This window comes from Dendropsophus ebraccatus, chromosome 12 (genome assembly GCF_027789765.1).
Source record: "Dendropsophus ebraccatus isolate aDenEbr1 chromosome 12, aDenEbr1.pat, whole genome shotgun sequence".
NCBI classification, from domain to species: Eukaryota; Metazoa; Chordata; class Amphibia; order Anura; family Hylidae; genus Dendropsophus; species Dendropsophus ebraccatus.
In genome coordinates, this window is record NC_091465.1 from 89,128,352 (window position 1) to 89,152,269 (window position 23,918).

Genomic DNA, 23,918 nt, shown 5'->3' on the forward strand with positions numbered 1-23,918 from the left:
TTCAGAGCCATTCACTTCAATGGAACGGAGCTGCAATACCACAGCCAACCTGAGGACAGTAGGTGCTGTTTCTGGAAAGAAGGAGTCATGTGAAAATAATCATCCGCAAATGATGCTGACAAAAACGGCAAAACAGAAGCACAAAAACAGAGGTGAACTTCCAGGCCCCACAACTACAATGTGCTAGTAACATGGCTTACTTCTCAAACGTGCAGTATGGCTTAAAGCGATCCACCAGAATCTGCATTTTTTCCATTTCTCCGAATGACAGGTAGGGGATGATGCGTAGCAGGCCCTGCAGCACGCTAGGATTGGATCGCACGAAGGTGCTGTTGATCTGATCGAGCAGCATTACCAGCTGATCCTTATCCCCGGTCAGCAGCAGGTTCCCCTAGGAGTGAAGGATGGTTTTATTAGTTATATATCATATACAGTATTGCCATATACAGTGCACGGCCAGGCTGCCGCAGCACTCCTGTGGGGTTGCTTTTTATTGGAGGTGGGGTTGCTTTTTATTGGAGGTGCTAGTGCTGCCATCTAGTGAATGTAGGAGGGATGTACAGCAACAACTAAAGAGATTGTAACTTTCCACAGTTTGTACTATTTCCCCCCCCCCCCCCGCCCCCCAAACAGCCTGATCTCCCCCACATGCATCATACGTGGATATGCCTGTTTCTTCATTGCGAATATGAACACTGTACCCTAACAAGACTAGGTGGTTTACCTAAAGAAGGCTACAAAGATACCAGCCCTAACAGCATGAAAGCCTCAGTATACAGTGCCAGGAGACTAAGCAACAAATGAAAAGTCTGCAGGCAGTGAGCAGGTAGGGATCAGCCCTTCACGGTTACTCCAGCTGGGATGGGAAACCTACAGCTTTTTCAAAACTACAACTCCTGCCTGCAGAGGCATGATGGGAATATTAGTTCTGCTTCAGCTGGAGGGCCGAAGGTTTCCCACTAAGGCATAATACTGGGAAATAAAGGGTCATGCGGCTTGAGAGTTCTGCAGCTCTTTAAGTTCAGCAATTCCCACCGATTTATGGTATTTCCTATGACCATACAATGAAGTGTTTACGGTAGGAAACCTTCTTTTACTCTAATGGCTGCAGGGGTGCCTCGCTCCGCTCACCTTGTCCTCGCTCAGGGGCTCAGCGTTGGACTCGTCCAGTATAATCTCCATAATACTCAGAACTTGTTCGGCTACAGCGGCCCCGCCGCTATCCTTGCTCTCCTGTTCTGCCACCAGCGCCTGGAGAAAAAGATGACTATAAGTCACAGAGAGAGACTCCTCCTAACACTATCCCAGGGGTCACCAGTCTTACCAGGTTCAGGGTGCCCAGCATTACATTCAGAGTGTTCATTTCGGGTTTCACCAGTTGCTGGCGATTCACCTTTACTTTGACGCAGTAGCTGAAAAGCTTCAGGAGGACCTGCAGACGAGGACGAGCAAATGTAACGGGCTAAGCACATACATCACCTCATGCGAACGTTAGGTCAGCGTCACAACCGTATATAACTCACCGTGAGGAGATGGCGGCCCTGCTTGAAGTCCTTGATACCAGCCAGACGGTTCAGCATACACTCCAGCCCACCACACTGAGCCATGACTCCGGCCATCTTGTACACTTCCTCCTCGTCTTCTTCCTCGTCTAGAAGTAAATGCACACTATTTGGCAAATTGTTACACTATCGGGTTTATAAAATCTTCACCTTTTTGTTCCCTATAATTGATACCTGTGGTTGAGTCCAAAGACTCAATGAATTCTTCTGTGGCGTCACCCAGAAGACCCCTCATTCTGTAAATTATTCTCATCGGTTCCCCCTGAAACCAAAAAAAGAATACAGCAACATAAGTCTGTGTCTACCAGGGCATTCTGAGAGTTGAGGAACCACTGATGACAAGCCACAGTACCTCATTGGTTGGGCACCAGACCTTCTTGTACACCTCGGCCACCGGCAGGTCTAGACTGATGATCTTGTTATTAACCAGAAGCTAAAAAGAGACAATGATAAGACGTGACTGATCCTAGAAGAGCCCAAGCACTTGTGTAAGATGGCCGATAGACCTTCCATAGAGTACGTTTTGAGTAGGAGATGGAAATGCTCAGCTGAGCATTTCTTCCTGTTCTAAGGATGGGTGGAAGACGGGGCTCAGCTCCAGGACCCCCACTAACCTAACACTTTGACATGTCAGAAGTCCAATCCAGTTACAGTAAGTGACCTATTCACCTCCATCCCGCTGTCATCCTCCAGCAGGGCTACAAGGTCACAGTCCTGGCAGATCTTATTCTTGATGTCTCGCATTAGGGGTCCGATTCCTGGCTCGTTGCTGCTGTATGGGTTCCCAGGCATTCGGCCCTGGAGGAAGTCTTCTTGTTGTGGGTCTTTCTCAAGGGTCACAAAGAATTCGGTCACTTCATTCTCCTCCTGATGAGCGGAAACATCATACAGTCACTTTACCCATTTCTAGGACAAACCAGCTGGTGGGACTGACAACCCCGAGAAATATGTCGCCCTTATCACTCACCGGGTATATAATACTGCAGAGTCTCTCAAATATAAAGACTGGTGTCCTGTAATCATCCAGACTGTACCGCTTGGCTGTCTCAATGCAAACCGCCATGAAAGCCTTGGTTTCCGACTCTGTACCTGCAGGACGGAACACACCAGAGTTGCTTGCTTATAGTAACTGTGGGTGTCCAAGTAATACCAGAACCCAAGAAGGAGCGGTGTTGGGCCAATGGAGGTATCAGACCCCAACGATCCAGACATCCCAAGTATAATAAACCGGCAACGCATACGATGACACAGGAGGAGGAGAGAGAGAGTTACCAGTAGTCATGTCCTCCAGCATCTCCAGTAACATATCCTGGGTCTCATCTATGAGCTTGGTTCTCTGCACCACTAGCTTCCGCAGGCACAGGTAACCATTAAGCACTGTGCCAACCAGGCGGCTCTTGAAGTGACGCTTAATGGATTCCACCTCCACGAATGAAGAAAGGAGACCTGTGGATTGAGAGACATAAGTGATGATAAAGCAACAACATGGCTCTCACTAGGGCAGGGGTGGGGAACCTTTTCCATGTCGAGGGCCGGTCGGGCATTAATAAAATCATTCGAGGGCCGCATACCGTGTGCGGCAGTTAGTAGCGTGGGTTTGCAGCACCCGGGGCAAGGCAAAGTATTGTTCCCCTAGTGCCCCTGCTATTGTAGTTAACCCCCAGTGATGCCCCTGCTATTGTAGTTAACCCCCCCAGTGATGCCCCTTGTAGTCTAGTTAACCGCCAAGTCATGTCCCTGGTAGCCTAGTTAACCCCCATCAGGCATGTCCCTGGTGGCCTAGTAAACCCCCATCAGGCATGTCCCTGGTGGCCTAGTTAACCCCCATCAGGCATGTCCCTGGTGGCCTAGTTAACCCCCATCAGGCATGTCCCTGGTGGCCTAGTTAACCCCCATCAGGCATGTCCCTGGTGGCCTAGTTAACCCCCATCAGGCATATCCCTGGTGGCCAAGTTAACCCCCATCAGGCATGTCCCTGGTGGCCTAGTTAACCCCCATCAGGCATGTCCCTGGTGGCCTAGTTAACCCCCATCAGGCATGTCCCTGGTGGCCTAGTTAACCCCCATCAGGCATATCCCTGGTGGCCAAGTTAACCCCCATCAGGCATGTCCCTGGTGGCCTAGTTAACCCCCATCAGGCATGTCCCTGGTGGCCTAGTTAACCCCCATCAGGCATGTCCCTGGTGGCCTATTTAACCCTCCATCAGGCATGTCCCTGGTGGCCTAGTTAACCCCCATCAGGCATGTCCCTGGTGGCCTAGTTAACCCCCATCAGGCATGTCCCTGGTGGCCTATTTAACCCTCCATCAGGCATGTCCCTGGTGGCCTAGTTAACCCCCATCAGGCATGTCCCTGGTGGCCTAGTTAACCCCCATCAGGCATGTCCCTGGTGGCCTATTTAACCCTCCATCAGGCATGTCCCTGGTGGCCTAGTTAACCCCCATCAGGCATGTCCCTGGTGGCCTAGTTAACCCCCATCAGGCATGTCCCTGGTGGCCTATTTAACCCTCCATCAGGCATGTCCCTGGTGGCCTAGTTAACCCCCATCAGGCATGTCCCTGGTGGCCTAGTTAACCCCCATCAGGCATGTCCCTGGTGGCCTAGTTAACCCCCATCAGGCATGTCCCTGGTGGCCTATTTAACCCTCCATCAGGCATGTCCCTGGTGGCCTAGTTAACCCCCATCAGGCATGTCCCTGGTGGCCTAGTTAACCCCCATCAGGCATGTCCCTGGTGGCCTAGTTAACCCCCATCAGGCATGTCCCTGGTGGCCTAGTTAACCCCCATCAGGCATGTCCCTAGTGGCCTAGTTAACCCCCATCAGTCATGTCCCAGGTGGCCTAGTTAACCCCCATCAGTCATGTCCCAGGTGGCCTAGTTAACCCCCATCAGGCATGTCCCTGGTGGCCTAGTTAACCCCCATCAGGCATGTCCCTGGTGGCCTAGTTAACCCCCATCAGGCATGTCCCTGGTGGCCTAGTTAACCCCCAAATAAAAAAAATAAACATCCCACTCACCTTACCTCCGCTCCCATGCTGCCCATGTCCTCTTCTGTCCCAGGTCCTCTGTGCCGATCTTTCTCCTGCAGGCAGCGCGCGATGAAATGACGTCATCGCGCGCGGCCCGCAGGAGACTGAAGACACGCGCTGCTCTGCTGGGGAAGGAACCGGCATAGACAGCATCCTCCTGTGTCCGGCAGCTGTCACAGACACCGGAGGATGCTGTGTATGCCGGCTCCTTCCTCCTCCAGAGCAGCGCGCATCACAGGGGAGCTGCGGGCCGCATCGGGAGGTCTCAGGGGCCGGATGCGGCCCGCGGGCCGGAGGTTCCCCACCCCTGCACTAGGGCATTAAATCTTCATGGAGGGTTTCCAATAGAGACCACTCTCCAATAGCCAAAGGGGAAGCCATTACACAGACTGTCACTCAGGAGGATAAAATAAAAAAGCTGGGTATGTCTGTAGATATTGGGTATTAGCAGGGGGCCTTAGCGGTGACCCTTCTAGCAGATCAGTGCTCACTTAGGGGCCGGTTCACATATATCAGGTGGTCCAGCTCCCTTCCTTTACCAGAAACTGATGTCACTAATGAAGGTAACAATGGTGGACAAAGGAACGTTGCAAGGTGCAACATGTGCTTGTTCTTCCATCCTGCGTGTCCAGCATTCAGTTTCAACCTTTACCCGATTCATAGGTTGAAGTGTACCATTCATATGAATGTGATTAGCTGAAATGAAGCCAGAGCGCCTGATATGTGTGACGGGGCCTTACAGCACAGATGGGGCCCTCTAATACCGCCTATACTAACAGTTACACTATGGAGATGAGAAGTTTTGAAGAACCCTGATATTAGAGCAGTATAACTGTATTACAGCTGAGTTTCTGTTACAGCGCAGGCAGAGCCCATGTGATCCAGCACAATATTGGCCCGGCCCAGATCCTCTACAGTCTCCTTCCTGAGCTATGGAGTCCTCGAGGGGTTAAAGAATATATATGATATACCACAAGGTCTTCTTACCTGTGAGGCTCTTCAGAGCGTATCCCTGCTGCAAATCTGTACTGAGTGTCGCCTCTTCTAAAGCCAGTAGACGGGCAATTTCCTACAGGAAATTCAATACAAACTTATATACAAGAATCCAATTGCATCTCCAGGTCAGAGCGGACTCATAAGGCAAGTCGGGCGTTTAATGTCAGAACAGGAAAATCTAACCTGCTGATATTTGCCTACTGCACAGGAGACGTTGAGAAGGAAGGTAAGCCTCATAGTATGTCTCCTACCTTTCACCTTGGCGCCGTTCTGGTACAGCTAGTCCTTTGCTTCACAGCCCGGTGAGACCATTAGGAGCACTGCCCATCCCCACAGTGCCGATCCCCTGGTCAGGGGCGGGCAGGACACCTAATGCGTCCCAGTGCTTCTGACATTCTCAGCAGACCTTTAAGCAATGGAACGGCACCGAGGAGGAAGGTAAAAGACATATCACCCTCCTAGGAGTCTCCTGTGCAATAGGGGACCATCAGCGGTTAGATTCGACTAAACAAAAATATTATTTTTAAGGACTGATATTTCCAGGGGTGACAGGCGGAGGTCCTTACCTTGGTGATGAGATTCCCCACATACGGTAGCACGCCCCGCGCGGCCAGGTAGATCTTCCAGTGAGCGGGCTTTATGAGCTTCTGATACAAAGCGAGATACTCGGCTGCACATTCTCCAGCGACGCTCAGTTCATCCAAATAGCTGCAAGAAGCAGGCGTCAGGTCAGCACAGGAGCTCGCGTGTTACACAGCACATGTGGATCCATCCTACAACACTGACCTGGTGAGAAGGTCCAGCACCTGCTGTCTGCGGCTCGGAATGGTCGCTAACGCCTCAACAATAGTGCACGCTGCCTGACGGGCGGCTTGTGTGGCCGGGGTGAACAACACCTGAGTGTACAAGGCAAGAAGCTAAAACACCAAATACTAGAGGTACAAGACAGAAAGGTAGATGTGAGCAGACACAGAGAAGCGGCGCCAGGAGAGGCCTGACCTGTCGGAGCCAGTTGTTGTGTCCCAGCTTCAGGTCTAGCGGGGTCGGCCTCTTGCCTTTCTTGCTCAGGAACTGTTTCCATTTCCACACGTACTTCTCCTGCAGATACATCTGCCGCAGCTCAGCTTTGCTTGGCGTGTTCCCGCTGCTGTCTATACCTAATGTGGAGAGGAAAAAAAGCCACAACTACAATGAACTGTCCGCTGCGCATCTCAATTACAGAGTTCTCCAACTGATAATACAAAGATCAAGTAAACATTTGCAAACTCCCCCCCCCCCCCCCCAAGACATAATCATGGTTATAGTATCTGCCGTCCAGCTAAATGTGTGTAATAAGGAACGATAAGTGCAGTAATGTCGGAGAAATCAGATGCCTGACATCCATTCACTACAATGTAAGCGCCGCTCATGCTCCAAATAAAACTACAGCTGCATCCAATGATATGACCTGACCTCCCTACAGACACAAGGCTTACTATGTGAGGCCATCAGACTTACCCCGGGCCGGGAGACACTTCTTCCAGGCTTCATAGGAGGCTTTGTGATCCCTCTTCAGCCAGAGCTGGGCCTGTGCGTGGATTTCATTGCTGTACGGCTTTACTGTAGTTAACGCCTCCATCGGAACATCCTGAAATAGAGACATAAGATGTAGAGAACCTGTAAGGTGGAACCTGCATATGGGACACAGGAAGCATGCAATACAATAAGGGGGCACAGAGAGGGCCGGCATTACAATAAGGGGCACTCCAGGGAGCAGGCATTAAAATAAGGGGCACTCCAGGGAGCAGGCATTAAAATAAGGGGCACTCCAGGGAGCAGACATAATGAAGGGGCACTCCAGGGAGCAGACATAATAAAGGGGCACTCCAGGGAGCAGACATAATAAAGGGGCACTCCAGGGAGCAGACATAATAAAGGGGCACTCCAAAGAGCAGACATAATAAAGGGGCACTCCAAAGAGCAGACATAATAAAGGGGCACTCCAAAGAGCAGACATAATAAAGGGGCACTCCAAAGAGCAGACATAATAAAGGGGCACTCCAGAGAGCAGACATAATAAAGGGGCACTCCAGAGAGCAGACATAATAAAGGGGCACTCCAGAGAGCAGACATAATAAAGGGGCACTCCAGAGAGCAGACATAATAAAGGGGCACTCCAGAGAGCAGACATAATAAAGGGGCACTCCAAGGAGACGGCAGCATTGGTCTTGCCTTATTCTTCTTGCTGGTTGGTGTCGGAGGTTTGATAAGCTTCTGCAGGATTCTCAGACACATTAATGTAATGTTCTCCACCACAACGGGGGTCTTGATATTCACGGCCATCAGGAAGAGACTGAGCGCTGAGAGATAGAGGACAGTAATACATACACAGAATACAGGACATGACATGTAGGACAACCTAAGACCAGTATAATGGCACAGACACAGAGGAGGGAAGATGAGGGTGAATGTATTCCAGCCCAAAGACCTTAGTATATGAGGCTTCTGCAATATGCTGAGATAGGCAGCCATTACAAAGGCTGAGCTAAAGACTTCCCACAGAACAAGGGATGTTACTGTCCCCTCAGTTACCCTTACACCCATCTAAAGATGTGTCCCCTGTGATGTAATACATACCACAGCGCAGGCGGAGCTCCCAGCAGTTGTCCTCCTTGGATATGGAGTCTGTGAGCAGCAGCATCTCATACTGCAGACTACTAGCCTGGAACAGCATCAGAGATGGTAACACGTTAAGTACATTCATATAGGAACTAATATGTAGGGACCAGACTTAAAGTCTAACTGTTAGTAAAAACTTCTGACATGTCAGAAACGTATATTAGTCAGGGTCCGGCTCCTGAGAACCCGCGCCGATCGCTAGAACAAAGAGGAAGATGAATTCAATCACCTCCCTGAAGATGAAGGAGCAGAGCGCGTGCTCACCCCTTCATTTTAAAAATCGGTGGGGTTCATAGCAGCCGGACCCCGACCGATACACACTTCTGACATGTCACTATGACATCAGAAGTTTTTAAAAACAGTAGTTACACTTTAAAAGACAAGAATTCATGTGCTAATCTATTGAACTATAAGCCTTTAACTCCCGAATGGGCCATCTTGGCCACATAGACTACACCGCCCTACCCTGTTCAAGAGAAGACAAAAAACTTCTCTTGATGGTATCCGCAGCTGCCAGGTAGTCAATATTACAGGAGCTGCTCTCCCCGACACCCCCATCTCTACGGCTTTCTCTTCAGAATGGTTTGGGTGGAAGCCGCCTTACACAAAGAGTCTAAGGTCAGAACCTTTTTCCTACTCTACTCCTTTATCCAAATTATGCCGGTTAGAATACAACAGAAATTACGGACCACGTTCCATCACACCACTTTGTCCTTAGAACAGTCCCTTGCGTCCAATCCTCCTGTTTGATATGAGCTGATTGGTGCGGCTCCTATTATCCCCTCTTTTTGTTCTCGCCCTTGAAGGGCGGCTCGCATACCAGCTATTGCTCCCGCACTGCTTTGCCTGTATGCCATTGGTTTTCGGTTTCTGTTGCCAGTTCATAATGGTTAATGTTTGTCCCCCTAGAGATGGCAGAGACACAGCCACAGCAAAATATCTTAAGTGGCCGTGTCTACTACGACAACTCCTATTTTTCAGTGTTCCAAGATTGACTTGGATAATTGTATATTGTGTGTGTCAAAATTTAATAAAAACATGTTAAAAAAACCAACCAACCTATGGTCTATGGCATTAGATACAGATGCGGAACACAGGGCTGTGACAGCATTTAAAGGGGTTATCCAGAGAGCAGAAAGAGTCTTACTTATTCCACTCCCTGATGCCCCGCTTCCTCCCTCTGGTCCCCTGGATGGATGCATAATACAAGGGGTTGAAGCGCAGTGTTGCCACGACATCTGTAAAATCGCCTGCAGCATGCACCCTCTCCTGTCTGGTGGCCAGAGGGTGGAAAGTGGATCAGCTAGGCCCTTCTCTGCTCTCTGAATAGCCCCTTTAATATGGCAAACACAAGACCAGAAGTAGAAGGCTAAAGCCAGATATACATGTGTTGCCTGAACCTGCCAATTCCACAGTCCTCTGCATGGCTCCTGCTTGAGGACAAACCCATAAGGCTCATTGATCCTTCATATTAGGGGGTCGGAGGGGGTCAAGCAGCCGCTTAATGGAAAGTAAGCTAGTAAGGGGTGGACTTACCAAGTCTGGGTTTGCCCAGTGCCCTTTAAGGGCCGTTGATACTTTCCCGATAATTAAGTCATTCATTTGCTGAGTGGCTTCTGGATTGTCCCTGTAAAATGAACCAACAAATGGCATAATACAAAAATAAAGAGTAAAGCTAAGCTAAGAAACATGTGGCACATGGCTCCTACCTGGTCAGCAGGCACATGACCTGTCGCACCTCGTCACGCATGGAGGCAGGACCGCGGCGCAGGTTGTAATCAAACAGCTCTCGGATGAGGCCTTGTGATACCAGGATGTGCCGGATGGTGCTGTTAGTAGCCAAGGCCCGTAGCAGAGTGATACAGTGCTCGGTCACAGCTGAGGCACAGCCATAGCACTTGGTGGAGGATGTATGGCCACAGCCAAGCACTGATAAGGCCCGATACTGACTGGCGGTGAAGGTGGGCTGCACAGTGGTGCGGGAGCATCGGGTGGCAGCTTCTCTCTGCTGCAGATCATACTCCAAGAGCTCTTTCCGGGAGGCAAACACTTTCTGAAGGAAGCATGAGAAATCATCAAAAACTGATCAATAAATCTGCAGCCTCTCTCATATTACTGAAAGAGTAGCGGTCCTTCCATAGGTCCATTACCTGAATGATCTTGGAGAGTTCATCAAAGGAGTTCTTGCAGTCGCCGCAGTATTCCTGAGCCAGCTGCAGGATGTAGCGGTTCACGCTGGCAGATGTCGAGCTGATTCCTCCGGCATTGGCAGAATCATCCTGCACAGAGAACACAAGAGTGAGTGACGCTATACGATAGGAGATGAGGAGAGTCATGTCGGGATGTCTGGAGTGGTGCATACCTGCGGCTTCTCAGGGGCGGCCTCATTCACTTTGCACAGAAGGTTTTCTAGCTGTGGTCTGTGGCCCATGAGCTGGTGGTAGACTCTGTCCGCTTTGTCCAGCAGAGTGTTGATGTTGGTGACCGCCTATAAATAAAACGTATGATAGTCATGAACGGCATCCATCGGCCTTCTACTAGGATAGGGCGTAGCATCGCCCAGCCTGTGAGATCTCATGGGAGCTCTTTGGCCTCTGCTCTTCTTTCCAGGAGTAGCGCTATACGTTCAGCAGTGACTGTATCTGATAGGAAGTGACGCACTCAAATGATCTGCTGATCAGCAAGGTTGCCAGTGATCAGACTACCAAGACCAGGGATAGGGAACGTTCAGCCCTCCAGCTGTTGTAAAGCTACAACTCCCATCATGCCTGGACAGATATTGTTGCCTTAAAGAGGTTGTCTAGGATAACGTTTTTATTATGCTGCCAGGGACATTTCATTGACATATACTTTCCTGCCGCCGGCTCCCGGGCCGCCAGCTGTCAGCAATTTTAGAACATCTGGCGACACAACATTCCCACCAAAAGTGGAAGCTCAGTATAGACTATACCGGCTATACTGAGCAGGAACAGAACGACACTGGAAGTTTTCAAATTGCTGACAGCGGTGGAGAACTAGCGGGCCCGGCAGCATAGTAAGATGATATTTTATCGCAGACGACCCCCTTTAAGGTATGAAAAATCCCTTTAATTCCAGCAGTCTCACCTTTTTCCGGTCCTCTTCGTTTTCAATGGGATCTACAGCACAGCAAGGTCTTGCATACAGCATGAAATCAAACCGCGCATACTTGCAAAACCCACAGGCGTTACACAGGAACGGGTCCTTCTCATCATAGTTAATGGATCTAAAGGGAAAAACACACAACACATAAGCGAGAGTTTACCACTGCAAAATGTCTGCTAGTTTAAAGGGGTGGTTCACCAAAAAAATGTTTTCTTTCAAATCAACTGGTGTCAGAAAGTGCCAAAATCTCCAGTCTTCCAGTACTTATCTGCTTCTGTATGTCCTGCAGGAAGTGATGTAATCTTTCCAGTCTGGACAGCAGGAGAGGTTTTCTATGGGGATTTGCTGCTGCTCTGGACAGGTCCTGACGTGGACAGAGGTGGCAGCAGAGAGCACTGTGAGAGAATACACCACTTCATGCAGGACATACAGCAGCTGATAAGTACTGAAAGGCTGTAGATTGTTTAATAGAAGGAAACTACGAATCTCTGGAACCAGTTGATTTGAAATGATTTTTTTGGGTGGTGGGCTATCCCTTTAACCACAGACAGCACTAACCTGCACTTGTGACACTGGTAGACGTTTTCCCCACAGTTCCCGCACACTCCAGGGTTGGCCGGCACAGAGGCGCTGCAGCGAGGACACTGGAGAGTTTCTGAAGACGCCTGGTAGTTTTCATAGAAGTCGGCAAACTCAATCATTAAGTTTGAGGCCACGATGGGAAGTGGGAGGTCGATCTTCACTTCGGTTTGCCCTGGGGTTAGTTGCACCTTTTTAGCTTTGTGCCAGCGTGCGGGTCTAAGAAAAGACAACAAGAAGAATAGAGGGAATTGTTAATAAAACCGTACAAACATGGAAGGATGATATCTACATCAGGGTCGTGAACAAACAAGAACAAACAAGTGGTTTAACACGGGCTGATGGGGGCCCGATAATACCTGTAAAAGAGCGCCGATCTGCTAGATCGGCGCTCGTTTACTGGGCCTATTACACAGCCCGATAATTGTTTAACAATGCTTGCACACACACACATACATACACACACGCCAAGCGTGCATGCAGGCATTGGTTGGTGACAGGATATCTGGACCATAAGAACAATGAAGTACTTTGCCCCTCTGCCATTTTGTCTAAAACCCCCCCTAATAGTCTAAAGCTCATGCATGCGAGCAGGGCACTCACTCCTCCTGTATGGATAATTATATGTATATCTCTGTAACATCTATTCTTGTCTATGTATGTACCCCAGAATTGTAAGGTGCTGCGGAATCTGTTGGCGCTATATAAATAAAAATTATTATTATTATTATTGTTACCGATGTCCTTGCAGCCCTTGCTTAAACTTTATACTTTACCTATCCACGCTCCAGGGCTGCTCCTACGGTCCGCTTCTTCCCGGGTCCAGCACGCTCTAGCTTCAGAGCTGCCTGCCACTCAAAAGCTAGGGAAGAATGGACCGCAGGAGCAGCCCTGGAGCATGGATAGGTAAAGTATATAGTGAGTCGCCGGCCGCGCACCGCTATTACACGTAGTGGTTCTAACCTATATCAACGATCAGCCGATGACAACAATCATCAGCTGATCATTGTATTTATTACACGAAGCGCTATTCGGCCGAATCGGGCCACGTAATAGTACCCTTAGGCTGCCAGTGTGGTCTGCGGAGCTAATCTCGGATATCCTCAGTGTTACTGAAACTTCTACATTATCAGAATTCTCCTGTAGTAAGGTTCCTGCCCTACGTGAGTGCAGCCCACTCCAATAACACAATGACTGCCCCTTATACATGGCCCTTTGGGTTCTCACTTGTTTTTCAGCTCCACAATGGCTTGCACAGTGCGGTTGTTGTAGTACAGATTAATGGTCCGGACCATCTTAGTTCGCTTTAAGTCTCCAATCTTCACAGTCACTTTGCTGATAGTGTGGCTTCCTATCAGCTTCACCACTTGCTGTGTAGTCGTGTAGCGCGTGTCCACTTTAATAGAAGAAAGTTTGATGTTCTGTCCAGACAACAAAACCAAATATAAGAGAGATTGCCGCCATGTTATAAAGCTGCTGCAAATAACGCTGCAGCCTTGTACTTACACATAATGGGACTTCAGGGTTGTTGCAGACCAGACATGGGTCGCTCTCCAGATAGTACCCATCAAACTCCACCAAACCAGAGAGCGTGCTGGAGAAAAACAGGAAAACTATTATAAGGCGGTGGTATCAGGGAACATCCCCACACCCAGGTCCATGAAGGGGTTACCCCAAGAATGAAACTGATCATCATAAGAAATTGTTTTTTACTTTTTCATGTTATATAAAAATATTGAACAAGAAAACTTTTCCTGTATCCAAAGGATAGGCGATATATACAAGACTGGTGAAGATCTGAACACTGGGATTTCCAGCAACCATGAAAACAGAGGTCTGCTGCCCCCTAAGTAAATGGATAGTACATGCTTGGCTGCCAAACTACCCACAGGTGGCAGAGTAAGGCTACTGATGGCCAATTGTGAGCACACGGTACTGAAGCAGAGCACACACTGATCTGCTGGGACCCAGTAGTCTCAGATACTTAACATTCAGTCTGTGGAAAGGTTATAAGTAGTGTTGAGAGGATCTGTCGCACTGTTCAGGTTCAGAAACATTCTCTGAACCCAATAGAAACATTCTCTGAACCCAATGGTGAAGATCTGAACACTGGGATTTCCAGCAACCATGAAAACAGAGGTCTGCTGCCCCCTAAGTAAATGGATAGTACATGCTTGGCTGCCAAACTACCCACAGGTGGCAGAGTAAGGCTACTGATGGCCAATTGTGAGCACACGGTACTGAAGCAGAGCACACACTGATCTGCTGGGACCCAGTAGTCTCAGATACTTAACATTCAGTCTGTGGAAAGGTTATAAGTAGTGTTGAGAGGATCTGTCGCACTGTTCAGGTTCAGAAACATTCTCTGAACCCAATAGTACGACATTTGATTCGGTGGCTGCAGACGTTGGATGCCGTCCTAAGGATACAGCCTGTGACCTATGGCTGTATCCAGGTTTTGATGGCGGACCTAGGGCAGCATCCAGCTTCTACAGCCACAGGGGATCAAATGCTGCACATCGGATTTGGAGAACATTGCTAAACCAGAACAGTTTGACAGATCCACTCAACGCGGGCCATAACATTTGTGGAGAACCCCTTTAAAGGGGAACTATAATTAGGTCAGACAAATCTAACCTAGTCAAAGCCTTGTATAGCGCCCGCCCGGGATTCTGAGCAGGCATGTATGTGTCATACTGTCCTCCTCAGTGCTGGTCCCACACGGTCAGTCAGCGTAATCTTCAGCTGGGAGCATTGTTAGGTGCACTGCCCCATGCCCACAGCATCACCTGCTCCACTAGAAGAGGAGGACTGGAGGATGCTGTGGGGGTGAGGCCGTGCTCCTAACAATGTTCCTGGCTGAAGATTACGCCAACTGAGAGTGTGGGACTGGCGCAGAGGAGGAAGGAAAGACACATACCTTCCTGCTCAGCATCCCTCATGCTATACAGGGCTATCACCAGGTTAGATTCATCTTTAATACAAAATTATAGAAAGTTTGGGGAAAAAAAATGCATAAGCCATGAGGCAGGAATATGATCGCTTACTTGTAGATGTTTGAGTTGGGATGATTGGTCAGAATGTGGTTCTGAGTCCGCAGGATCTCTACAGCCTTTTGGGAATATTCCTTAAACTGAAGGGTAAGAGACAAGAGGTGGCTTGGGTCATGCTATTATATTTAGCAAATAATCGTCTGCTCACTCCTAAGCACTCACCTTCTTTTCTGTCTGAGGCGTCTTCAAGGAAAAGTACCCAAGGAGATCGACAAACTGAGCAGCTTTGCGTCCATAGGCCGGGAGCTCGGGCCAAATTGACCACATGAGGTCGAGGAGAAGCTCCTGCTGGGACTTGTTGGAATTCCTGAGTTCAGAGAATAGAAATCAGTAACTTATATAATCAAAATGAGAAGGAATCCTACGGACGACAGGCTAAACAGAACAGCACAGTCACTGGTAACTTAAACAATCTTAATGGTTTCTTACAGCAAGTATTTCTGATTCCTTCTAACCTGTAGATGTGCAGCGCTAAGCAATGAGCCTGCCAGCGGACAGAAGAAGCGTTGGACTCCAGAAGGAAGCAGCGCAGGAACTGGATCAGGGTCTCTTTGTCTGCAAACTTGTTGAGTTGGTTGACGAGTGCGGTGCAGAGCTGCTCCTCCTGGGTGCTGGACCCGTCACCTGGAAGACACCAGCACAGTTACCATCTTACATCTGCACCCATGTCATGGCCACTGTGTTATGTCTCCAGACGTCTATTACCTTCCTTGTCCTTGTCTTTGTCTTCCTTTTTACTCTTCTTGGTTGATGACTTACTCTGAGATCCTGGCTGCCCAGAGGACGAGGATGGAACGGATGAGGAACCTGAAGATGTGGAAAGGACTTTGCTGCCACAGAGAGCACAGGAGAGCAGCTGCAGGAGGACTGGAGAGACGCCCTCATCCACCAGGAAGCTGACCTGAAGCAGGAAGTACAGGACCGCTGGAGGGAAACAAAAGGAAAGATCAGCAGCTGATAGAGGAGCTGCCCACACACTGTGCAAATCAGCGCTAAGCTGGTCACACATTTTTATCCAGTATCAGACAATCATTTATCATCATGTCTCCACGACCTCCCCATAAATGTGAACATTCAGCTCAACCAAACATATATGTTTTGTCTATGGGGAGGGGTGAACCGCAGCCAGAGCTCTGGTGCTGGCTTACCCCCCTAAGAACTAAAAGGTCTGCCAGTAGAAATCCAACATGCCTTTATTAGCAATATGTCGGTGAAGAGCTGGTAGGCCACCCTACACTTTAGACAGCCAGCCAAACCCTCTATCAATGGCAGGTTCAGCTGACCTAGGTATAAGGTTTATGGGCACCTTTAAGAGATAAAGGCACTTATGTTATTAAAGAGGTAGAAAGCTATAGTGTATTCCATCATAGTAGGATTGGTGAGGGGGTTTACCTCTGGTACCCCAATTGTTTCTCCTGAAGGGGCTCCAGTGTTAACTACATCTCATTTTCCCATTAAGCAGCAGTTCCGTCACCTTGGATACAGATCTATTCACTTCTGCTTTCTCCAAATTATTATGGGTGCCACCAATCATAAAATTGCTTATGGTAAAGTGACTGTGCCCCCTAGTGACTGCTGTACAATGAAAAAGCTGTGCGCCTTTAGGCCTCCTATGGGGAATGAGGCAGAACCTGCTTTTATTTTTGCATTTAAACCCGCAATATACATATATATCATCATCTAGGATCCTTACAGTCATCCTTGATGCAGAATTTCTGCCAGTTCACGGTTCGCTGGGAGGCTATCTCAGCACAGGCTTTTAGATGTTCCATCTGTAACAGAAATCCTAGTCAGGATGGTGCACCATACTGCATGACAGGCCAACAGGGACACATGGAGTCTCCCAGCTTCTCACCAGATTGATCAGTGTGTCATATTGTAGAGCAGATCCAGAGCTTGCAGTCACCACGCTTGCACGCAGGAAAATCCCGTGCTCCTCCAGCAACTTCTTAATGCCTCGGACGTGGGAATCAAGGGTATGAAGGTCTCGGAGCTGGCGGTATTTTTCCTTGGAGCCACAGATGAACAGAAGCAGTTTCCGCACTTGGCGGCGCACAAATGGCGTCTGCTGTATCATCAGGTACTGAGGAAAGGAGGGAACAAACAGATTTATTTTACACAGATCATAAAAGCTTCATGTACTTCATATAGACCTGTAACATACAGCAGAAAGACCCGTGAGCATCAGGCTGGCATTTAGATTCATGCACATTATCGACAGACCTCAGAAAGGAAGTAGAACCAAGAATGATCAAAGACGGGCGGGGGGATCCGGGAGTTGGTGTCAGCGATTTTCTTTATCTGGTATGGTAGTCTTAGAACCATTTCCGTCAGCAGCTGCGTGTAGGCCTGGAAGACGTCTGCGGCATGGCCCTAACAGAGGACACTAGGGTCAGTGGCACATATCCCCAATATCACGATACTATTCAATGCTTACAAAACAGGCAGGACATCCCTTTAGAGCCGTGTATAGTCATCAATAACTTCTTACCTTGACATACTGACGGAGGAAGAAGGGGCTCATGTCGGGTGGAGATGATGTGGTGTGAGGTTTCAGAAGCTGGCTGCTAGCCACCGGGTCCTCATCGCTCTGCTGGCTCTTCCAATAGTCCAGGAGAGACTTGAGGACGTGGAGACAGTAATCCACGGCCCCTGAACTTAGGAGAGCGGTCGCTGTCGCACTGGAAATCAAAGAGGATGACTGGAAAAGAGAAAAGGGTGGAGAACGGGTTTTATTTCAGGCAGCATCATCTTACTGCAGATCTTTAAGTGAGAGTGAAAAGGCTCCGCAGGGATTCTCAACGTCCCTATGCCCAACGCCTGCTACTCCATAAAGCACTAACCAACCCCTACTAGTGGCTGTACTTAACCTGGATGATGGGAGTGTTAGTACCACATACAGAGACAACAGAGTAAAACCCATCTGCTAAGGTACGCTCAACATCCTGACCCATGCATGCTGCCATTCTATTCAACCAGGTGGATACAAAGTCCCTGCTCTCATAAGCGATGGGCGCCCAGCAAACATTTATCAGATCGATGACCGTCCTGTATACTATAGCTGGCTGAGGTTACATTAGTGTTAGCCCCCACGCACCTCACAGATGGAGGATTTAGAACCAGACTTGGTCCTAGACATGAAGACGCTCAGAAGCCTCATGACCACAAGATGGACCTCATTCAGGGGGGTACGCTCGTTCTTCTTGGAGACGTCCTAATGGAGAGAGACATGACCAGTGTTTGTAATAATCCCATCATATTCACCTACTTCCACAACATACAATAACACTGTCATTACCTTCTTGTCTAAACCTAGTTCTGCAATGAGCTGGGACAGCAGGTTATCTAGGGCTCCTTTATCCTTCTCATCCTCCCCATCCAGATCCGCAGTCAGCATCAACACCACCTGGAGAACAGGCACCACAAAGGTTAATGGACACACACAGAAAAAGTCAATGAGACAATACTATGGCCTGATCATCAGTTTATACCTGCATATACGGAATGGCCCGGACTCCTCCTACTGTTCGGAGACATTGCATAGACTGGAGGAGGCGCTCCAGAAGCATCAGACGCACCATGTGAAGCCTAAAGGGAAGAAACAAGCATTGCTTCAGCTGAACACATTGACCATCGGCCCTCAGTACATGAACAAAGCAGTACGAACCTATTGCTGGTGTGTGCATCGCCTTCTGTCTCTCCTTCTCCTTCAGAGCCGTCACCTTCGTGCTGTCCGGTTGCAGTGCTGATGGCTCCTGTGCTAGAACTTATACTTCCAGGCCCGGCAGGGTGGCCCTCAACTGTGGTGTCGCCGTATGCGCTGCTCCGACCAGACACTGGAGAACAAGATGGAAAGGTTACGATTTTTATAAACACATATCGGGGTAGAATGCCTCCTTAGTGGACAAATACGGCAAATAGCAGGAGGCTGTGTGATCTGAAGATAGTGGGAATATCCCAGGTCCAGTCAGAAGCTGTGATGGGTGCCGGCTGCTGAGACCCTCATTGACTGCTGGAATTAGTGGACAGAAGCTCTCACCTGACCGCAGTGGCCTTCAATCCTCCTCAGAAAGCAGAGCGCGTGGTATATGGAGGCCAAGGAAAGCCAAACGGAAATGCAGGAACACTGCGTTCAGGCAACTGCTGAGGGTCCCTGCCGCCGGACCCCCACCCACACAACTTCTGACACGTCTGTATGACATGTCGGAGGTCGGCTGAAGACGGATAGGACGGCTTGTATGATGGTTTATGCAGAGTTGGCGGCCGAAGCTGACAGTATAAAGTGTATGGGGGGGGTCTCCTGACTGGGGCTCGGGGTCGGGTGTGCTGGACTTCTGCAGCCTGACCCCTTTGTTTGGAGGGGATTAAGCAGACATCAGAGCAGTCTGGCTTCATATGAAACCTCACTATAGTGGAAACGTGATTGCTCAGCCATACTGAACATTGTGTTTGTGTGAGGAAGCCTGAAGAGCGTCGGCAAACACTTAAAATGTATGGGCACCTGTACACAATCACACAAATAATCAGGGAACCTGCAAACTAAAGGCTTGTTCTCTCCTATCCAGTAATAACCTACAGTCTTGATCTACCCCTGGAGTGAATAATGTAAGTGGGTACATGGGGGTGCTCCGGCGGGCTTTCGGTTAAGGTTAGTGTTTAGGTAATTTAGAGGTCAGGATTAAGACAGTAATACATATAAATTAACATATTACTCTCCTTTATTTTAGGGCCAGTTATAATGATTAGAATGTTCTAGGTAGGCTTGTCTCCCGGCAGATTTTAGGTACCAATAAGCATCTGTGGTAAGTAGGATGCCGATTGGTGTGAAGAGGAGAAGTCACGTGTAGCTGTGAACTTCATAAGGTGCTGTGGCGGGAAGATCTTCCAGTCAGACGCAGAGGTCAAGCCTCGGTGCTCGTCATGGTGTTTGTTTAGAGGTTCTGTCACCCCCTCCCCCCCCGGGTGGACATCTGTGGTTTTCCTGGAGATGTCACCCCGGTTGGGGCGAACATTTCAGCTGAAGCTTTGTGGTTAAAGTTATTTATTATCAAAGCTATTTATATATTTATGTTGTTTATGAGTGATGAATTAAACAAGTTTGTGAAGTAAACCTTAAATAAAACACCGTGCCCGTTAAACGTTCCACAAGTTTATTCAGTTTCTTCTTTCGGGTTCTAAGGGGTGGGCAGGTAGGGGAAGGCCTCTGTCGGGTGCACTCCCATGGGATGACAGCACCACGACACCTAAACCACACCCAAGGCCTTTAATATAGCTGACGCCGGTCACAGGAGAACCATGCCTGGCTTGCTGAGACCTTTCCATCTTAAAGCAATGCGGGCATCACGCATTGTTATTTCACCACATAACGCTAAACGGTGACAGACGTACCACTATGCTCACCAGCCACCGAATCCACGGCACTACCGCCACTCTCCGAGCCCACACTCCCTCCATGGTCGGCTGGGGAGGTGCGCAGCGTGGAACCGTCAGTTGCGGCCGTGCTGCCTTCATCGTCCGATGCTGGAGCTATAAGCATGAGGAGAGCTGTTACAGGTAAAAACACAGTCTCTAACTACCGAGCCAGCAAAACATAGGACCCCCCCCCTCCAAAAAGAGACTGAGCAGCTTAATAAGGACAAAGCACCTTATTACCCCATGCAGGCTCCAGCCGCATCCCTACTCAGCAGAGCGCTGCGGGCGAGCTCTGTTCCCAAACATTTCTTTACATGCAGTACTAGAACAATATGGCGTTCATCCTCTACGCAGCTGTATGCACTACGGTTACCTGATGCTGTGGTGTCTGACAGCGTCCCTGCATCCAAAGATGAGGAGCTCGGTGCTTGTCCTGACAATCCCAGACTCTGCAGACCCAGAGCACTGCTGCTGCTTCCTGTGGGGGACATAGCCAGCTGTCAGCATGTGGGATTTCTTTCCTACTGTATATATGTGTGTAATACAGAATCATATATTTTTCTGCATGGGCTTGGGGCGGCTCTTTTCAAAAGACTCGTTGTGAACCCAGAACTTCGGCATGCAGAGCTGCGTGATGGGCTCCCATAAGCCTTTGCCTTCTGCTCTGTCAATAAACACTGATCCCCAAGAATCCCATTCTCCTTCATATTAGGAGAACGGCTGAGCAAAATGATGTAAGTAATACAGTGATCTGTTCAGCTTTTCTGTCACTAGTTTATGCTGCCCTCATTTAAGGCGGAATAAACCTAGTTACAGATTCCCTTAAAATATATACCTGTATAATTTCTTGTCTGTGTCTTCTTTCTGCTCTAAAATCACTTCATTTCAATGAGATGAGAGCCCGACTGCCATGAAGCCCGCCTAGGTGACACTGTCCACCAATGAAATGAAGAGATTTTAAAGCAGAAGACAGACAAATGTTATACCGGTATAGATCACATGTGCAGCATCTAAGCTTGTGGATGGTGCGGAGAACTGCACTTAGGGTGGTATTACATGGGCCGAGCAGGGCCCGATAATACCTGTAAACGAGCAGCGATCTGCTAGATCGTTGCTCGTTTACTGGGCCTATTACACGGCCCGATAATCGTTTGACAAGAGCTGCAAGGACATAGTTACCGATGTCCTTGCAGCCCTTGCTAAACTGGCATACATTACCGATCCACGTTCCAGGGCTGCTCCTGCTGTCCGCTTCTCCCGGGGTCCGCTCTCTAGCTTCACAGCGGCCTGTCAGCTGGTAGGCTGCTCAGCCAATCACAGGCCGGGACCGCCGCAGCCTGTGATAGACTGAGCGGCCTATCAGCTGACAGGCCGCTGTGAAGCTAGAGTGCGCGCGGGACCCCGGGAGAAGCGGACGGCAGCAGCAGCCCTGGAACGTGGATGGGTAATGTATATCGTTAGTCGCCGGCCACGCACCGCTATTACACGCAGCGGTGCGCGGTCGGCGCCCGACAAAAATAGGGTCTAAACTATATCAACGATCAGCCGATGATCGTTGTCATCGGCTGATCGTTGCATTTATTACACGGAGTGATAATCGGCCAAATCGGGCCAATTCGGCCGATTATCGTTCCGTGTAATAGTACCCTTAGAGGGGGTGGTGACAGGATCATTTTAAGCTGGAACTTACGTTGCTGATCTTGCTGCAGACTGAGGGCGATGGCTAATTCCACCATGGTCTCATCGTCTGCATCAGGCGGGATGTCCAGCATTGGCGGGAAGCCCTCGGCTCCAGCTAGGAGAGCCTCTAATGGCGATGGGTTGCCATTGTTGACGCTGTCGGCACTCTCCAAAACCATGGACTCAGACTGATAAAACAAAGGGCAATAGGACTTAGTTCTTTCTATCAAACTACATAAGGTTATAAAAGAAAAGGTACAAAGCAATGCTCAGTCAGTACACACAATTCTCACCACCATCTCAAAGTCTCCATGGTCGACTTCGTTCTGCTCCTGACTCTGCTGTCGGACATGGTCTCCATTCGGCATTGTAGAACTCTGGATCTTATCTTCTGCTTCGTCGTCGTCATCATCATCTTTGTCTCCTGGGTCAGAAACACAGTGATCAAATCCTGATCCTCTATCACTCAACTGAACAACATGGCTGCCTCTGCATGTGACACCACTATAACCACCACAATGAAAGGAGACCCTTCCTAGCCAAGGGTGATAGAAACCCGAGTGCTCACGGTTAAAGAGGTCCTTGTATGGCGGAGGCATCCTAATGACAGCCACACCTGAAGGAAACCAAGCTCTCCAACCTAGAGGGAATTGAAATGGTCATGTACGGGTGGCTATCAAGATGTTCCAGTCTCTGAGGTAAAAGGGAGGACGTGGGTATCTCAGCCGGCATAAAGCGGCTGCCATGACAAGAGAGGGATGAGAAGAGAACTCACTGTTGTCACACCATGAGCAGGGGTAACACTGGTGGGTAATAGTCTATAGAGATGAACAACAACAAGAAGCAAGGGAAACCTGGTTCAGGACAAAGTCAGCTTATATTATGTCAGTATAAGGGTGCTCTTACCCATGGGTGTGTTGCTACGTGGAGAGGATGGAAGAGTCACATGACGGCGTTTATTCCGAGGACGGAGCACCCGAATTAGAGCTTGTTTGCAGGAAAAGCTTACAGACGGATCCTGGAAGCAAAGCACAAGATTGAGAAACTAGTGCAGTGATAAAAGGGGTACTCCGCCTGGCACCTCTTTATCCGAAATCGCTAGCGAGGGGTTGGAAGAAAACAATTACATCTACTTACCTCCCTGGCTCCGATGCTGCTGCCCAGATCCCGCTGCTTCATGGTCTGAGACAGTACGCGAGACTTGAAGTCTAAGGCCCGCTAAACCATTTAGCAGCAGAGGAGGGGACACCGCAACAGCCGTTTAATGTCTAATCAGGCCTGCCCACATCCCGTCTCGGGCCAGGAAGTGTCTGGAGGCCAGAGTAGCAGGATCCGGGCAGCGAAGCTAGAGCCGGAGAGGTAAGTAGATGTAATTGTTTTTATCCAGCCCCTTCCCAAAGATTGTGAAAAAAAGGTGTCCCGGACAGTGTACCCCTTTAAGGTAACTGCACATTGCAGATGGCTGAATGCCAAAAGGTGTCTTATCTCCCTGAGAAAATAAAAAACAGCATGCTGAAATCCAATATGGCCGCCCCTTCTCTAACTCTGATCACTGCTAGCATGACCCCATACACATCAGACAGCATGTCCATCCGGCTAAAATGCGTTTGGACATGGTTAACCTAATGTACACAACCAGTTTAGAAGTTTCTCCACCAATCCTCGTAGATCAAACCAGTATCCCCAGGCCAGACTCACCGGGCACAGCAACATTTGCATGTAGATTTTAGATGCAAGGTTGATGCAGTCCAGTTCACATGTGCAGTATCCATGTATAATGTCCACCAATGCATTGACTGTTGCTTCTACGTGGGTTAGACCTATGGGG

General features: G+C 49.1%; 1 protein-coding gene across 12 annotated transcripts in view; it reads right to left on the bottom strand.

The window, feature by feature from the left end:
* Positions 1-23,918, bottom strand: part of UBR4 (ubiquitin protein ligase E3 component n-recognin 4) — a 66,525-nt gene that overhangs the window by 10,016 nt on the left and 32,591 nt on the right. For 5 of the 12 annotated variants that reach the window (XM_069947824.1, XM_069947819.1, XM_069947822.1 and 2 more), the window contains 42 exons: positions 23,789-23,910; positions 22,997-23,108; positions 22,375-22,514; positions 22,101-22,278; positions 20,784-20,888; positions 20,387-20,542; positions 18,666-18,834; positions 18,490-18,586; positions 18,297-18,404; positions 18,096-18,212; positions 17,490-17,699; positions 17,222-17,371; positions 16,854-17,081; positions 16,692-16,770; positions 15,704-15,922; positions 15,454-15,622; positions 15,161-15,305; positions 14,993-15,078; positions 13,452-13,539; positions 13,173-13,366; positions 11,925-12,164; positions 11,349-11,487; positions 10,606-10,731; positions 10,394-10,522; positions 9,953-10,296; positions 9,780-9,870; positions 8,202-8,286; positions 7,797-7,924; positions 7,083-7,212; positions 6,585-6,742; positions 6,372-6,481; positions 6,152-6,293; positions 5,577-5,658; positions 2,835-3,008; positions 2,530-2,651; positions 2,232-2,429; positions 1,915-1,995; positions 1,737-1,824; positions 1,524-1,651; positions 1,325-1,432; positions 1,132-1,251; positions 201-391 (listed from right to left, as the gene is read on the bottom strand). In XM_069947824.1, coding sequence (XP_069803925.1) covers positions 201-391; positions 1,132-1,251; positions 1,325-1,432; positions 1,524-1,651; positions 1,737-1,824; positions 1,915-1,995; positions 2,232-2,429; positions 2,530-2,651; positions 2,835-3,008; positions 5,577-5,658; positions 6,152-6,293; positions 6,372-6,481; positions 6,585-6,742; positions 7,083-7,212; positions 7,797-7,924; positions 8,202-8,286; positions 9,780-9,870; positions 9,953-10,296; positions 10,394-10,522; positions 10,606-10,731; positions 11,349-11,487; positions 11,925-12,164; positions 13,173-13,366; positions 13,452-13,539; positions 14,993-15,078; positions 15,161-15,305; positions 15,454-15,622; positions 15,704-15,922; positions 16,692-16,770; positions 16,854-17,081; positions 17,222-17,371; positions 17,490-17,699; positions 18,096-18,212; positions 18,297-18,404; positions 18,490-18,586; positions 18,666-18,834; positions 20,387-20,542; positions 20,784-20,888; positions 22,101-22,278; positions 22,375-22,514; positions 22,997-23,108; positions 23,789-23,910 — 5,986 coding nt within the window. The remainder of the gene's footprint in view (positions 1-200; positions 392-1,131; positions 1,252-1,324; positions 1,433-1,523; positions 1,652-1,736; positions 1,825-1,914; positions 1,996-2,231; positions 2,430-2,529; positions 2,652-2,834; positions 3,009-5,576; positions 5,659-6,151; positions 6,294-6,371; positions 6,482-6,584; positions 6,743-7,082; positions 7,213-7,796; positions 7,925-8,201; positions 8,287-9,779; positions 9,871-9,952; positions 10,297-10,393; positions 10,523-10,605; positions 10,732-11,348; positions 11,488-11,924; positions 12,165-13,172; positions 13,367-13,451; positions 13,540-14,992; positions 15,079-15,160; positions 15,306-15,453; positions 15,623-15,703; positions 15,923-16,691; positions 16,771-16,853; positions 17,082-17,221; positions 17,372-17,489; positions 17,700-18,095; positions 18,213-18,296; positions 18,405-18,489; positions 18,587-18,665; positions 18,835-20,386; positions 20,543-20,783; positions 20,889-22,100; positions 22,279-22,374; positions 22,515-22,996; positions 23,109-23,788; positions 23,911-23,918) is intronic. The other 7 variants (XM_069947826.1, XM_069947821.1, XM_069947825.1 and 4 more) reach the window with 5 other exon arrangements.